This window comes from Rutilus rutilus (assembly GCF_951802725.1).
Source record: "Rutilus rutilus genome assembly, chromosome: 9".
NCBI classification, from domain to species: domain Eukaryota; kingdom Metazoa; phylum Chordata; class Actinopteri; order Cypriniformes; family Leuciscidae; genus Rutilus; species Rutilus rutilus.
The window spans coordinates 17789916-17806613 of record NC_140223.1 but is presented as its reverse complement, the minus strand read 5'-3'; the positions used below and the strand labels follow the sequence as shown (position 1 = coordinate 17806613).

General features: G+C 43.1%; 1 protein-coding gene across 2 annotated transcripts in view; it reads left to right on the top strand.

Annotated features, from left to right (window-relative positions):
• Positions 1–3021: 3021 nt before the first annotated feature.
• LOC311296946 (alpha-2-macroglobulin-like) overlaps positions 3022–16698 on the top strand; it is a 37146-nt gene continuing 23469 nt past the window's right edge. For both annotated transcript variants that reach the window (XM_084418960.1, XM_084418959.1), the window contains exons 1-7: positions 3022–3138; positions 14460–14640; positions 14750–14906; positions 15742–15794; positions 15916–15936; positions 16131–16296; positions 16415–16499. In XM_084418960.1, coding sequence (XP_084275086.1) covers positions 3053–3138; positions 14460–14640; positions 14750–14906; positions 15742–15794; positions 15916–15936; positions 16131–16296; positions 16415–16499 — 749 coding nt within the window. In that variant the 5' untranslated portion in view covers positions 3022–3052. The remainder of the gene's footprint in view (positions 3139–14459; positions 14641–14749; positions 14907–15741; positions 15795–15915; positions 15937–16130; positions 16297–16414; positions 16500–16698) is intronic.

The window sequence follows — 16698 nt, the reverse complement described above, 5'->3', positions numbered from 1 at the left end:
TGATGATATCTTGTGAATTAGTTTTTATCTCAACGCTGCTTTATCTTGTCTTCACACCCTGTAAGAGGGCTATTTAAGTCCATTGTAGGTCCTCATGCTGTAGAATATTTACTTTGTCCTTCATTTTTAACTGAACAGCAAACAACCAAAATATGAAAAGATATCAATAACAAATCACCTTACCTAAAGTCATTGAGAGGTCGGAAACTTTACTCATCCCATCACAGCCAGGTACTCAGGAAAAGACAGACTATATATTATTATTAAAAACCAGAAGAACTCGCAATAACATATGTGACCAAACAGTTGCCGACAAGAAAGAGTCAATTTAATCTAAAGGAATAATTCAAAAGAATATAATTGTTTTGTGTCGACTACGCCACCTAGGGACTTACACCCCAGGAATTCACTCACTCTCTTTTGATGAAATCCGATGGCTCAGGAGGGGCTCCATTGACAGCGATTTAATTAACACTTTGAAGGCCCAGAAAGGAAGGAAAGACATTAAAATAGTCCATGTGACTATGGTTCAACTTCAATGTTATGAAGCGATGAGAATACTTTTTGTGCGGCAAAAAAATAACGATTTTATCCAACAATTTCTTCTCTTCCTCACGAGAGCACCACGACGCATGAGTGTGTGTGTTGACGCAGGAGCTGGCGTTCTGACATATGACCCGGAAACGTAGGGCTGTGTTTACAAGCAGAGGAAGATGCACGCTCAACATAAAACAGTTCATTACTATGTCAGCAGATTTCGACACAGAGGATGAATTGCATTTTTTTTGCACAACCTTACTTATTCGAACCAGAATATACAGAGAACGAACTAAAAGAGATAGAAGAGGCTGCAACACAGCCACAAGCTTCTGAAAGCCAGAGATCAAGGGAGAGCTGGTGGTGTAGATGTCATCAGTGCCAAGCGATGCCTACTGAACAGGAGAGTGTGTGCTGCATCGATTGTGATATTGTCATGCCACATCTTGAAAGTTTGGACGGAGACAACATGTATCTCACTGTATAACAGAGGATCCCGGCTTTCCACACGCATGCATCGTGTCGGAGTCGGAGACTGATACGGAAGAGAAGAAATTGTTGAATAAAGTCGTTATTTATACATTTTTTGTTGCACAAAAAGTATTCTCGTCGCTTCATAAAATTAAGGATGAACCATTGTAGTCACAAGGACTATTTTAACTAGTCTTTCCTACCTTTCTGGGCCTTCAAAATATTAGTTAAACAGCGGTCAATGGAGCCCCGCATTGGATTTCATCAAAAATATATTAATTTGTATTCTGAAGATGATCGAAGGTCCTACAGGTTTGGAATGACATGAGTGCGAGTAATTAAAAACAGAATTTTCATTTTTGGGTGAACTATCCCTTTAATACCTCACACCCAAACACATAAAAGGAATCCCCAAATAGCCAAATTACAAAGACAAATAACAACAAATGGATCAAAACATTCAATATTCAAAAACAGGAGAAAAACTCCCTTTAGTCACTCACACTCTTTACAAAATTAGATACACAGAACAGAAAACAAAATAGAAAAATATCCAACTTAAAGGTGCATTGCGCAAGTCTCTGAGTTTTTGCAGAACTATGCCCCCTTCTGGCAACACGCGAAACTGCAACCAGAGTTGTGCACGCGGTTACGTGGAGTTTGCGTTGGGGTTTGGGATGAACTAGAAGCCGGTCTCTTTGAATCCATCTTCTACTTTTGCAGAAGTCGCTTGAGTTGTCTTCGCTGATGCGGATAATGGCGGCGAATACACAAACCTGCCAGACATAGCCAGGTGAGCGTGAACGCGCATGACGTCAGGCCCAGTCGATTCCGTCCCGAATCCCTCTTATTTATTTTACTGTACAGGATTATAGAGGCAATCGCAGTGATCATAGAAGGGCTCATTCAGCCCATCAGGCAATTGTTTAAGCATGTATGGGTTAGAAAAACGGGTATTTTTAACATGAAAAGTTGCTTATTGCACCTTTAAGTATATATATATATATATATTTTTTTTTTTTTAATGGTCCAAATGGTTACCTCCCAGTCTTTCCATTGCAGCACGTCCAGCCAAATATCTATCGCATCACGCAAAAGGTGCTGCCCATTTAAATACCCTCTTCCTGATTTGGCCCTCCACACACAACCAATGGGTGGTGTGTAAGTCATCCCTCCCACTACAAATAAGAAAGTTTGCCAATCCTTGTGCTTTTCCTGCCTGTGTGTCGCACCTGCCGATCTGCATGTAGATACAATGTTCCAAACAATTTTTTTACTAACATTATTAGTGGATCCCAGGCAGAAAAACAAACATGGTAAAATATGAATCATGTTGTATAATCTCAAGTAAAATGATCATTTAATTGCTCATTTAATAGATTTACTTTACATATTTTAATGATAAAATCTTTTCAGACCCCATATTAGAAGGGGTTTGTAAATCTAAACAAACATTACAGTAACTCTCTCACTCTGACTGAGTGGGTGTAGGTGGTTCTTGACCCTTGATTTCAGTATTGATTGTTTTCAGGAAACAGGTCAGTGGCCTGTTTTTTTTTTGTGTGTGTTTTTCTGTGTATGAGCATATAGTTTGTTCAGATGATATGATGTGTATATTTTACTATTTTCTACAGAAAAAAATAGTACAACAAATCTACTTTAACTGCAAATGCAATTAATATCAAATTTAAAAAATACATATTTTCTTATATAATGACTCAAACTTTTGAGTTGTTAAACTGTTAATGGAGAAGGTAGGAACTCTCTGTTTTGTAAAGAGTCTTTGTATTAGTAGATATTATATAATGTATATAATCTATATTTTACCGCATGCCTGAATACTATTTTTAATATTTGTCTCAAATGTATTTTTAAGGCTTTAGTAGTGCTAATTTAGCAAAAGTTTTCAAACTGCGTTGCCTACATGGTTGAATCATTAATCAGATGATCAACAGAAATGTTTTGAGGGACCTCCTTTAGCATGAGAGTCCCTATAAAAGAGACGGTCCAGTTCATCTCATGACCTGTATGATCGCTCGTCATCATGACTCTGAATATGAGCTGCTGTTGGAAAGGGCTCCTTCTGCTCTCTTTCCTCCTGATCTGTGTCAATGGACAAACATCCGGGCCGTAAGTTTTTAACAATTTCTGCTAAGGAAAGTTTTGCTCAGCTAGGGGATATGACCAAAGATATGGGAGATATGGTAACATTTAAATATTCTGACTGATTGAGTTGTATTTAAATTAACCATTGGTCTTCCACAATAGTACAGCCTACATTTAGATCCTGATAACCACAGTTAACACCACGGATATAGCACCTCAATACCATGGTTATATGGTATTTGTATTTGTCTTTAGCCTAAATACAGCATAAATGCACAAGCTATAGCTTTTCACAAAAAATACTATAGCCAATAAACCGATCGAGAGACGTCTCGAGAGAGACTTGATCGGATTGAAAGCCGAAACTAAAAGCACTGCGCAAGTGCAATGACGTAATGACGTATGACGCATGGAACAAGCTCTTCTTCCTGTTAATTAAGTGTCATTTAAATGAGTGTCCCATCATTCTACAATTCTCCTTTCTCTCAGTGTCTGTGAAGTGGAGCAGGACAACGTCCCACAGTCCTTGTTCTTTCAGATTCTCATCCACAGACGATGGGAGCGCGGGTGCACGGAGGGGCATTTTTACTGCGTGATAAATATGAAATGGTTCATGCTCATTGCCTCCAAATTATGACCAGAGACGGATATTAAGTCTGCTGCTTAAATAAGGAACCAATGTAGGAAAAGTTATTATGCGCAAACATCTGGAAACTCTATTCATGCAGTGTCAAAAAACAAATTCCAATTTGAAGCTTGTGACATAGCCTATAATGTGCACATCAACCCGATCACTTTGTTTAGCGTTCATGTAAAGACTATTCAGATTCATCAATCGGAATGAATTTAGTCCGACTGAAACAAAAGTTGTGCATGTAAACATACATTATGTGGGCCGGATCTGGCCCAACACGGCTACGTTTACATGCACAACTTTTGTTTCAAACAGACTGAATTCATTCCGATTGATGAATCCGAACGTGTTTACATGAACGCTTAACATGTGATCATGGGCCTGTACCATGATGGTAGTTGAACAAACTCCGGGTTACAGGATTAGTTTTGAGTTGACAAAACCAAACCAATCCAACCAGGCTTTGTTGGTTCCATGACGCTGATCATCAACTTTCTCTGTTAGCTCAGGCTTTGATTTTAGGAGTTTAGGTGTGACATCAGTAGCGAACAGCCAATCACATGCTGAGAAAGAGTGAAACTGCGATTCATTTCTCGCGAGAGAAGCAGCGCGATTCACTTCTCTCTTCTGCAGAATATTATGAGATTAAAAAATATTAGGAATTGAAACAAATTTACACAGCAAGAAGAAAATAGCTGTCTATGAAAGAGGACGACTAAAAGAAAGAGTCTTGCTATATCAATGCAAGTAAAAGTTGTTAAGTTATTTATACAATTGATTTGAGCTTTTGATAGAATTGACCTTTTAAAGGGTTAGTTCACCCAAAAATGAAAATTCTGTCAGTAATTACTCACATCACCACGCATCACACACATGACCAGCATCACCCAATAGTGAGCCTACGTGGTGACGTGCAACACAGACGCGCTGCGCAAAAACACTACGTAAACTAACTCGAGGCACAGAGAGAGAATGAAATGAATAGTGGAATATCGTTATTTTTGTTTGTTTTTGCGCACAAAAAGTATTCTCGTCGCTTTATAAACTTAAGATTGAGCCACTGGAGTCACTTGGACTATTAACGATCTCTTTAATACATTTTCTGGGCCAGCAAGTTATAGTGTCCATCGTGATGCCACGCCCCCCACCCTGTCAGACCAGCCCAGTCTCACGGCAGTTCATGTTCGTGTGTACACCACCAGTGGTTGGGAACCTGGCTCTTAGGCAAAAATCATGTGGCTCGCAAGGTCTCTCACCCTTTACCAACGAACGATAAAAAAATTAAGACGTGCGTGTGCAGTGCTGTTCGCGAGTGTCACGAGTCACCACAGCAATCAACTAACCGCTTACGTTTCTGTGGTAACCTAACAGCTCTTGCACTGGGATTCAAGCAGCCGCTGCTTGTTTAAGGTGATGGCGAAAATCATTTTAGAACAGCACCGGAAATGTAAAAGTAGGCTATATAAACTTTAATATATCCTTTTATTGAAACGGGTGCTTTACTGTTCAAAGAGACATTTCGAAACATTTCACCCGCTGGCCGCTGGTACTTTCACTTTAGCCGCGCAGACCCTTTATGTCCTATAAATGTGTCGTATTGTTGATAATCCGCGCAGATTTCAGTTGACGATTCTGTTTAAAGTTATTAATAATAAAACATGAATGAATGAGAAAGAAAAGAGCAGGATGTGCTTTATATTGAAAAGAAATATTAAAAGCGCGATAAGTCGCGAAAGAGAACTGAACACAGGATGCTGTGCGCGCGCTCCGAGCGCAACACGGACAAGCTTTGTCTTCGGTTGCGAGCCTATTTATAAACATATAAATATTTCAAAATGCCAAGCCGAGTATTCCCGTGGCGTAAACACAGTAGAAGTGTACTCTCTCTCTCTTTGTGATGGTCAGCGCGATTCCGTACGGAGCACCCCCCCCCCCCCCCCCCCCCCCCCGACGATATCATCGTCCATCGCGATGTTTTACTGTAAACATCGTCAACTGCCAATTTAGGGGACATCGCCCAACCCTAGTGTCCATAATCCTGTGGAGGAGTGAGCCAGCTCTCAGATTTAATCAAAAATATCTTAATTTGTGTTCCGAAGATGAACGAAAGTCTTACGGGGTTGGAACAACATGAGGGTGAGTAATTACTGACAGAATTTTCATTTTTGGGCGAACTAACCCTTTAAGCTCACATGTAGTCATTTTATAGCTTAATCTATTGATTCTATATTACCTTCATATATTTATTCCTTTAAACTTTGCGTAAAAATAATTGATAAATGTGTGATCGATTAATAATTACATAAATAATATCTAAATCATACAAAATTATCTCAAACCCCGTTGCACACCGGTGCACGCCGTTTCCAGGAAACATGACGTTCAAACCGGAAACCGTAGCAAAACGTTGCGCACCGTTTTGAACTTGAACGTGCCCCAGGTTAGCCGGGGAGCGTAAGTTAGCCTATGACGATGGACACTGCTAAAAGCCAAACCACTTTCATAGTGCCTATAAAACCCATGCAGGGTTGGCGTGAACTAAACTGAAACATAGCTGGCTAGCCACCTAAACCCGCTTCACAACCTATAGGCCCCGGCCGGGTTAAAGAACAAGGACTGGTGACGACGTTGTCCTGCTCCACTTCACAGACGGGAGAATTTTAGAATGATAGGACACTCATTTATATGACACATTCGGTGTCTCTGAATTGTCAAAACACAGATCAAAATAGATCAAAACACCTAGATCAAAATGCTTGCTACGGATGCGAAAAACGCAGAAAATCAAACCCCATCCGATTTTTTTAAACATTTTTTTCGGACGAAAGTTTCGGAGGCAGTGTGTAGCGTGCTTATTTTATGTAAGGCGTATTTATTTTTTTAACGTGCAAAAAATTCGAATGATAATTTCGGACTCAGTGTGAGTGTGTTTACATGTCCTCTGCTCCTCTCGAGACTCGATCGGATCAGAAAAGGAATAGGCTAAACCTCCTTCGGATAATTTGTTTTCTCGTTTTTGACTTTAGAAACCGTTTATTTATCAAATTCGATTCTTCTCGTGAACATAAATAAAGAAATCTCGCGTTGTTTTTTCATATTTGTATCTTTGTTTTCATCACACTTTGTTCTAATCCGCCAAATGGAAAAACAATAAAACCAAAATGAATAAACAGCTTGAATATTCATGGGAAAGAATAAAACGCCCCTTTACGCTGATTGGTCAACCAGAGATCAAGCCGTAGCCTACTGTCATCAGTTCAGCTCCGCGTAACACAATAAAAGTCATCTGATACAGTTTTTTGGGATTATTACAGAGTTTATTGCAACTAGGCCTACATTTAATCTCTTTTTTTTTTTTTTTTTCAAACAGTCAGACTAATAAATGTCTCGTACCTAGACAGAGCCTAGACAGAGCTTTCTTCCGTGTTCGGGTGTCATGAAATACACATTTTTATCATATTATAATAATTTAAGTGCCATCTGCTCTCACAACTATCCGTAGCCTACGTATTTGGCACACCGCCTGTTTTATTTGCGGTGTGCTAAATAGCCTAACCTGGGCACTGGGCAGCGCGGAGAGAATGCATAAACTACATTGTACTAAAGCAGAGAACAGAATCGATTCAAGGGATGACTATGAAATAAAACTTTGAACAATAAAGCCAGTGATGAAGAGTAGCTACTTTTTTATACTTATTGCTATCTATCACCGTCAGAAATTAATTAAGCCAAATACCTAGATTTTTTTTCTAATCATATTAGCCTTAATATGTAGGCATATGTCATCTTTAAATTTAAATTTAGTCAATAAAATTAGAGTTTGACATCATGTGATGTTTCAACCAAAGGCATCTTGCGCTGCAGGTGGCATATAGAAGCAGCATGAAGTTGGTTTCAGATGTATTTACCAATTTAATGCTGCTCAGAGAGGTCAGTAAATGCATTTACACAGCAAATGCATAATGTAATGAGATTAATTTTATGTTTTAAACGTTTTGAATATAGAAATATGAAATAAATTACAAGATAAAACGATTATGAAATATCGCCAGTAGGTGGCAGCAGGTCACTGTGTTTATTGAATGAGTCATTTTATTCAATGGATTCGCTCGAAACAGTGAATCACTTACTCAACCGATTTGTTCAAACACTCGGATTCATTCAGAAATGAACCAATACTCTGTGAGCCTAGCTGTGAGTCGCACAATGACATGTGACTTTGCTTTAGAAGTTTAGCTGGCAGAAAAAAATAAAACATTGTTTTGAGTGACACTGTGACATTAATACACAGTGTTAATGAAATAAACTCAGTGTAGGCTATTGCTCAAAACAACAGTCAAGACAGCTGGTCTGCACTTTACTATGCAAAGGCTACATTCTCTGCTCTGAGTGCATGCATCGCGCAGTTTTGGTACACATATTTCAAGAGTTGGTCAGCAAAGTTCGCCAAATAGATAGGCTAGGGCAGGGTTTCTCAAACTCGGTCCTGGAGGGCCACTGTCCTGCACAGTTTAGCTCCAACCCTGATCAAACAGAAACCCTGGGCTAGGGAAAGTTGTGACAGCAGATGCGACGTAAATTAATATGCTAAACTAATTTCATGGAATTTATGTGTAGGCAGAAGAAAGCTTTGTCCAGGCTCTGCTCCGTTATAGGGTTTGTTTCGAGTCATTCAATCATTAGTCTGGTTGTTTAATGAGAAATAGATTAAATGTCCTTGCAGTGGACGAGTTAAAGGTTGTATCAGCGATTTCAGGCCCAATAAAGGCCCAAACATAAATGATCACATTCATATAATCTTTCCTAACGATCAACGACAGGGGGTGGGTGTTGTGAGGTTTGTGGCAAAACCTGTGTGTGTGTGATTGGGAGTTTGTGCGAGGTGATAGAACCTTTAACTGTAGCAGATGACTATTCTGTTGCGCGGAACTGAGAGTTCTGTTGACAGCAGCTGATCTTAACTGCATAGCCTACATCTCTCCGCGCTGTCCAGTGCGTCTCTCCAGTCTCAGTTGTGAGAGCCACGTAAATTAATATTTAATACGATAAATTAGTATTTGTAGGCTATTTCACGGCACGCGAATGTGTAGGCTACACAGAAGAAAGCTCTGGCTCTGTCCAGGTACGGTTTAGTCTTGTTTGATGAGAAAGAGATGAAATGTAGTTCCAATAAAATCTGTAATAATCCATTCAACTGTAGATGACTATTATTCTGTTGCGCGGAGCTGAACTGATGACAGCACGGCTTGATCTCTGGTTGACCAATCAGCGGAAAGGGGCGTTCTCTTACGAGAGGTTCTCTCGTATTGCGTAAGTTAGCTTACACTACGGGTAAAGTCATCTTTTCTTGAGATATGAAGCCAAAAAATTATCCTTAATTTTTGATTCATTGTCAACGCAGTGCAGCAGCTAGCAGACCTAGAGCAGGCTATCTAGCACGCTCATTAGCTTCTCCGCGGCAACTGCAGCAGCCTACCAGTGAGCCTGGCGTGACGTCACGCCCAATGAGGGCATTTCCTGTGGCTCTTGCCGAGCCCCTCTCAGCGACAGGGACCGCTACGTTATCTGCCCTCTCTGCCTGGGACGAGACCACACAGCCGTCGCTATGTCTTCGGGCGGCTGCGAGCTTTGCGAAGAACTGCCGATGTCAACCCTGCGGGCTCGACTCGCCTTGTTCGACGCTGATGCTGTCACTCCGCCTGTCTCTGCTGGGCCGCGGAAGAAGAAACGCTGCTCACAGAGACCACCGGAGCCCGATGTGCCAGCCAGGCGTTCGCCGGAACCTCTCCCGCGAGCCTCGCTCTCTCCCTCTCCGCCCCCGTTTCCCGACGCGCAGCGGCCGGCTCCTGCCCGCACTGCCGTCGCCTCAGGGGATGAAGCAGATGAAAATGCCATCGGCGACAGCTGCTCTCTCCTGGCCTCGGACAGCGAAGAGTGGTCCGGATCTCACTGCTCCACCTCCTCTTCGAACTAGGAATCTGGCCGGGCCCGCGCCAGTGTGGACACCGAGCTTCTCCGCCTCCTCACTAAAGCTGTCGATCAGCTGGGCCTCGAGTGGTCCCCACCGAAGGCGCCCGCGCCTAACAGGCTTGACAGGTGTTTTCTGCCTAGCCGCCGCCAAGCGCCTGCCTCTAGGTCAGCACCCTTCCTGCCTGAGCTCCACGCCGAGCTTTCTAAGTCGTGGAACACTCCTTTCTCCGCGAGACTCCGCTCTCCAGTCTCCTCGACTCTCTCCCAAGTGGACGGAGCCGCTGAGAAGGTATACAATCAAATTCCCCTGGTGGAAGAGGCGGTCGCAGCGCACCGCGGTAAGCGGCATTGTGGATCGTTTTTCGGAGGTACAGAAAGCGTTGCAGGCCATGAATCTCTTCCTGCCTCGCCGCTCGAGCTCCGCTGCAGGCCGCTCTCAAGCCCAGCCTCCTGCACGCAGTTCTACACAGCGCTCGTCTCACCCTCCGCCTTCGCAGCGACGACAGGGCGGCCGCCCTAGGTCGCGCTCATCCAGCCGTCACAGACCGCCTCCCCCTCGGGGTCCCCGGCCCAAGATCGCGCTGAAGCCTGAGCCCGCGAAGTCCTCCTAGCATGCGCGGGGAGGAAAAGACAGTTGAGTCCCGCCGTGGCCGGACCGCCATCAAAACATCTAACTTTACCTCTGTCAGTCCCCTTAGAAAAGGCTACTGCAGTAGTGTTCACCGCAGCCAACGAGTCAGTTACACAACTCGCTCGCCTGCACACAAACGCCGTTTTCACGGCGACCCAGAGAAATCTCAAAAGAGTATAATGTCTGGTTATCCGACTCACGCCGATGGTGTTATGAGTGTAGAAAATGTGCCCACTTACCAGTGCTCACCCCTACACACAAGCACGATCTCCCCTGTGTCCCTCACAGAGTGCACTCTCATAAAGCGGGCACGCGCCGCTCGAGTGTCAAGTGTGGGAAATGTGCCCACGGTTCAGTGCCCACACCTACCCACTGCCCGCTCTGTCACACAGTTGTCCCAGGGGTTAGATCACATAAAGCTCCCAAACACTGGCCGTGTTATGAATGTAAGCTCTGTGCCCGCCCACGAGCGCTCACACTTACTGATAAACACATTAACCCCCACGCCGTCTAGCGCCACAGGTTTCTCACAGCAAAATGTTCTCCGTCCCAAGCGACCGAGTCATTGAGTTCTGTCCAGCCAGTCACCGCTATCAGCGAGCTCCCGTTCCCCAGCATCGACAGCGCGCGCGCGCCGCGCTAATACCTCTGTTATGAGTTCCTGATCCCGCGCAGTGCAGCGGCCGGGACCCAGAGACCATTCGACCCCTATGCATGCAGAAGCGTGAGAAGCTATCCCGGGCATGTCAGAATGGGTGCTGAACATTGTGAAACGGGGCTATTAGCTGCAGTTCGCTCACCGTCCCCCTGCGCTTTCGAGCACGGACCGAGACGAGAGTGAATACGGAGGCAGCTCACCTGCTTCGTACAGAAATAGCGAAACTATTGTGCAAGGGACCAATAGAGCAAGTGCATCCTTCTCTGACCGAGGCGGGTTTTTACAGCCGTTATTTCCTCGTACCCAAGAAGGACGGAGCCCTCAGACCTATTTTAGATCCTGAGATATTTGAACAAAGCTCTCATGAGACGGCCGTTCAAAATGCTCACAACCAGACAAATCCTCGCACAAATTTGCCCGATGGACTGGTTTATTTCTCTCGATCTGAAAGACGCATACTTTCAGATTCAGATTATACTATATATTATATAGCATATTATAATTATAATTATATTATATATTATATTTGGGAATAGAACTGGACTCGGTGGCTATGACGGCCAGACTGTCGACACAGCGCGTGCGCCGTATTCAACATCTCGCTGCATCTTTTCAGAAAGGCAGGTGATTTCCTCTGAAAACGTTTCAGATGATGTTGGGCCACATGGCCTCAGCTGCAGCGGTGCTTCAGCTGGGCATACTACGCATGCGCCCGCTTCAGCGCTGGCTGAAAGCAGGAGTGCCTCGCAGAGCGTGGACTGCCAGAGGCTCGCGAGTCAGTATGAATCAGGGCTGCGTCTCAGCCCTGCAGCCCTGGCTGGCGACCGAATGGTACCAAAGGGGAGTTACAATGGGAGTCATCTCGCACCGGAAAACAATCTCGACAGACGCCTCCAACCTAGGTTGGGGGGCGCTTTTCGAGGGCAGACTGGTCTATGGCCTCTGGTCAGACCAGGAGAAATGTCTTCACATAAACTGTCTGGAGTTGTTGGCGGTCGAGAATGCGCTGAAGCATTTTCTCCCATACCTGCGAGGTCATCATGTACTGTACTAGTCCGCATGGACAACATGTCAGTGGTGTCCTACGTGAACCGTCAGGGCGGTGTCAGATCCAAAACCCTCTGCACGCTGGCGGAACGCCTACTCGTTTGGGCTCAGCACTCACTGCGCTCGTTGAGAGCCGCGCACGTGCCCGGTCACCTGAACGATGGTCCAGACAGACTGTCCAGAGACAAGGTTTCCCCGGGGGAATGGTCTCTGCACCCCCAGACAGTCCAGCTTCTGTGGCGCCTTTTCGGCAGAGCGAAAGTCGACCTCTTTGTGTCAGACGACAACGCCCACTGCCCGAAATTCTTCTCGAAGAGCGAGGACGCGCTGGCCCAAGCCTGGCCCAGCGTCCCGCTGTACGCTTTTCCCCCGATCTCACTGCTGCTTCAGGTTATCGGGAGAATCAGGGAGACGCGCCACTCAGTGCTCCTCATAGCCCTGCGCTGGGAGAACCAGACATGGTTCCCGGAATTAATGCGGCTGGCAGACTCAGCCCCATGGCCGATCCCGGTGAGAAGAGACCTTCTCTCTCAAGCCCGCGGTTCGATCTGGCATCCTCATCCAGAGCGCTGGTCTCTGCATGCATGGATAATCAACGGATACCCGCTGATTTTCCAAGAGGGGTCGTGAACACGATCACGCAGTCTAGAGCTCCCTCTACGAGACGGCTCTACGCGTCTAAATGGTCTGTGTTTAATAAATGGTGCACGGGGAAAAATCTGGACAACGGCGGCAGGCTGGGCCTCACCCTCTACATTTGTTAGGTTTTATAACCTGGAAGTTCCCGCCCTGCAGGCTAAACTTCTATCAGTCTAGTTGTGTGTATGCCCTGCCCAGACTCTTCGTGCGCGGGGGACTACTCGATTTAGCTCTCCTGGTTGAGCTGCACTATAAAGGGTTGTGTTAGTCTTGTATAGACCGGCCGAGCCGCTCTACACCCCCTACTGTGTGCTTATGAACATGTGCTGGCCCACTCTGTTGGCCGCCTGTTTCCACTTTCAGTGTTCCCCCGGGCTTCCCCTGGGACTCATGTAGTGGATGCTAGGCGCACACGGCGTTGACAAGGGGTTCCCGTAGCGTAAGCTAACTTACGCAATACGAGAGAACCTCTCGTAAGAGAACGTAATCGGTTACTAACGTAACCTTGGTTCTCTCTAGAAGAGGGAACGAGTATTGCGTAACCCGCCGTGCTCGCGCCACGAGCTCATTTCGCTTCAGTCGACGGAAGGGTAGCAGCCTGTGAGCCTTCCTTTTATGCGCTAAGCCACTCCCATTCTGGCGGGCTGTGACGCGTGAGGGCGCGACGTCACGCCAGGCTCACTGGTAGGCTGCTGCAGTTACCGCGGAGCAGCCAATGAGCGCGCTAGATAGCCTGCTCTAGGTCTGCTAGCTGCTGCACTGCTATGAAATTGAATAAAAAATTAAGGATAATTTTTTGGCTTCATATCTCAAGAAAAGATGACTTTACCCGTAGCGTATGCTAACTTACGCAATACTCGTTCCCTCTTCTAGAGAGAACCGAGGTTACGTTAGTAACCGATTACGTTTTATTCCCGCCCATGTAGATATCGAATATTCAAGCTGTTTATTCTTCATTTTGGTTTTATTGTTTTTCCATTTGGCGGATTAGAACAAAGTGTGATGAAAACAAAGATAAAAATAGAAAAAAAACGACCCAAGATTTGTTTATTTGTGTTCATGAAAAGAACACATTTGTGGTCATGTGTTCATATGTGATAAATGAGCGTTTTTTCTTCTTTCATTTTAACATTTAGAAGTAAAAAAAAAAAAAAAAAAAAAATTATCCGAAGGCTACACGGACCCACCCCTTTAAATCCGATCGAAATTTCATTCGGATCGAGCTCAACCGATTATGGTGTTTACATAAAGGCTTTTCAGTCCGATTGAGCCGTCAATCCGATTAAAAACGGATTATTTTGCGCGGTATTGGTTCAAATGAGTAATGTTAGTGCTGTTTAGTTCCGCTTTTGGGGCATCAACATTATATTGAACATTTTTCTAGCTCTTCGTTTGATCGAGGAAACTTATATTGCGATAATTATTGTTGTTAATATGTCGTTGTGTATGATAAGACTTGATGATTGAATTCTTTATTGATTTAATTGTGTTGCTAGGTTTGCTGTTTGAAAGACAACTTAAGGCATGTAGCCTATAAGATAATTCATAATTAATGACAGTGTATTTTCAAGAGCAATATTGTCCTAAATAAACATAAAATTAATTCACCAGACTTCAATACACAGTTTGCTCTTGTATTCTCACTTCTCAAATAATTGATCAATAGCAAATTAACTTGATTTATTTTCACTCCCAGTTTAATTTTTTGTGTTTCTTATTGTATCTAACCACTCAGGCAATATTGTATGATCATTTTCTCTGGACAGATCTTTCATGGTGACATTTCCTGCAGTGATCGGGTCTGGATCTGAGGCCAAACTGTGTGCAAGTCTTCTCAAGCCCAATGAAAGCCTTGTCATGACCATTCATCTGGTTCATGGTAACCAGAGCACTTTACTGCGGCAGGAGAAAGATGAGGAAGAGTTTCATCGCTGCTTTAACTTCAAGGTCTGCCATCAAAACATACACATGATGATTATTATCAAATATATTTCACCATAATGCATCTAGTTTTTGTGATGGCAGGTTGTAAATAAAGTATGTTATTTCTCATCAGGCTCCTCTGGTCGAAGCAGAATCAGTGCAGAAAATGAAGGTCGAACTACAGGGAGAAACTTTCAAGATGACTGAAGAGAGAAAAGTCATGTTCAAGCCTTACCATCCTCTGACCTTTATCCAGACTGATAAACCTATCTATATTCCAGGACAGACAGGTGAGCTTTGAATGTCTCAAAGGCTCAGTAAATAATCCTGGTGTCACTGACATCTAAACCCTGATCACAGCTGATGTAACACATATACATTAAGTAAAGCTATGATCATGCAATGAGCTGATGATCAAAAATTACAAATGTTGCACAAACCGACAGATGGTAAAAGAGCATTAAACAGTTCAGTGGATTTACAAACTTACAAAAAGAGGAGCATAAGAAAATATAAGGATCGATAAGGATCAATAGCTTTAAAATGTAACAGCTTTGGAAACACAAGAATGGTCATCTAGTGTGTGTTTGAACAATCCCCTCAGATTCAAACATATATTCAGCCTAAATACTGTAATTACAGTATCTATATGACTTTATTTTATATGAAATCTAGAGATACTATAGATCAGGGGTGTTCTTGATGAGCCACTGCAGAGTTTAGCTTTAACCTTAAATGTCCGGATCAGGATCCAGCTAATAAAGTCCAGAAAGGTTTTTCTGAAATCTAAAGGGCTGTGTGTTGAAGCAGGGTTGGGCTAAACTCTGTGGCCCTCCAGGAGTTTGACACTCCTGCTATAGATTGTTACATGAGATAATAGCTGTTAATAGAGATAATTATGGCTAAAACAGGCTACTATGACAGTTGAATTTGGCTCAAAAAACATGTTCACACAGCAGCAGAATACAGTTGTCAGCCCTGTATTTGATCCTTAATACGGTTACGTTCACACACAGTTCGGTCATTTACAGGAGTGAAATACTGACTGTAAGCTTAGTCCCTTTTAAAGAGCTGAAGACGTCAAAAGTGGAGCTTTTTTTTAAAATGCACATTTCTATTTTACAGTGCACTTCAGAGTTGTTACCATGGATACAAACTTTGCACCCCTTGATCAGCAGGTCTGATGTGTTTATCTTGCATCTTTATTGCCATTATTTTCTCTTGCATTGTTGAATACATGTTTAATAAATGAACACATTTTTGGCTTTTAATCTTTAACTACTATTTGCTCTTTTATAGTATAGCACAGTGATTCTTGAGGTAAGAACACAAAACCTTCCGTGCAGTCATAACTTGCACAAGTTTTAAATCTTATCAACACTATAGAAATTCTGTTAGGCTATTTTTGCAATTATTGTATTTTCAGAAGGCTAATTATACATTTCTGCATTGATAGTCAGGATATGTGTAGCTGACTGTAACTAAATATCTGCCCTGTCTCTGGTATTAAACAGGACAGTCGACGTAACCGGATTGGTCAATGGACAAATGTTTCTTCAACAAGGTGGATTTTGCAGCGTTCTTATGAATTAAACCCAGAGGCCCGTCAAGGCATGTACAGACTGAAGGCTTTTATTGGTGACAGGATGATCTCACATGATTTTGAGGTGAAGAAATATGGTAAGTCATTAAAACAAATGATTTGCAATGTTGCATGGGAAGAATTTCAATAACGTGTTTGTATATTAATATGTAATTTGATGACTAATAACTATAATTTCTGTCTTCTGACTTCTAGTTTTGCCTAAGTTTGAAGTTACTATAAAAAGCCCAAATAATGTGAGTGTTGAAGAAGAGGAACTGATAATTGAGGTTTGCGGAAAGTGAGTGGTTTATATTTCCACTATTAAGAGAGCAGTATAGCATGTGATAAATAAAGCATGTGATTAAATATTCATTTTTAAATGAAAAAAGCATTTAAAAATATATATATATATATTAAGAGAGCATTCTTCCGTTCTTGTCACAATTTAAGTTACTTTGATTTAATTGTTAATTGTATTCTTTCTTTTTTAATAGTTT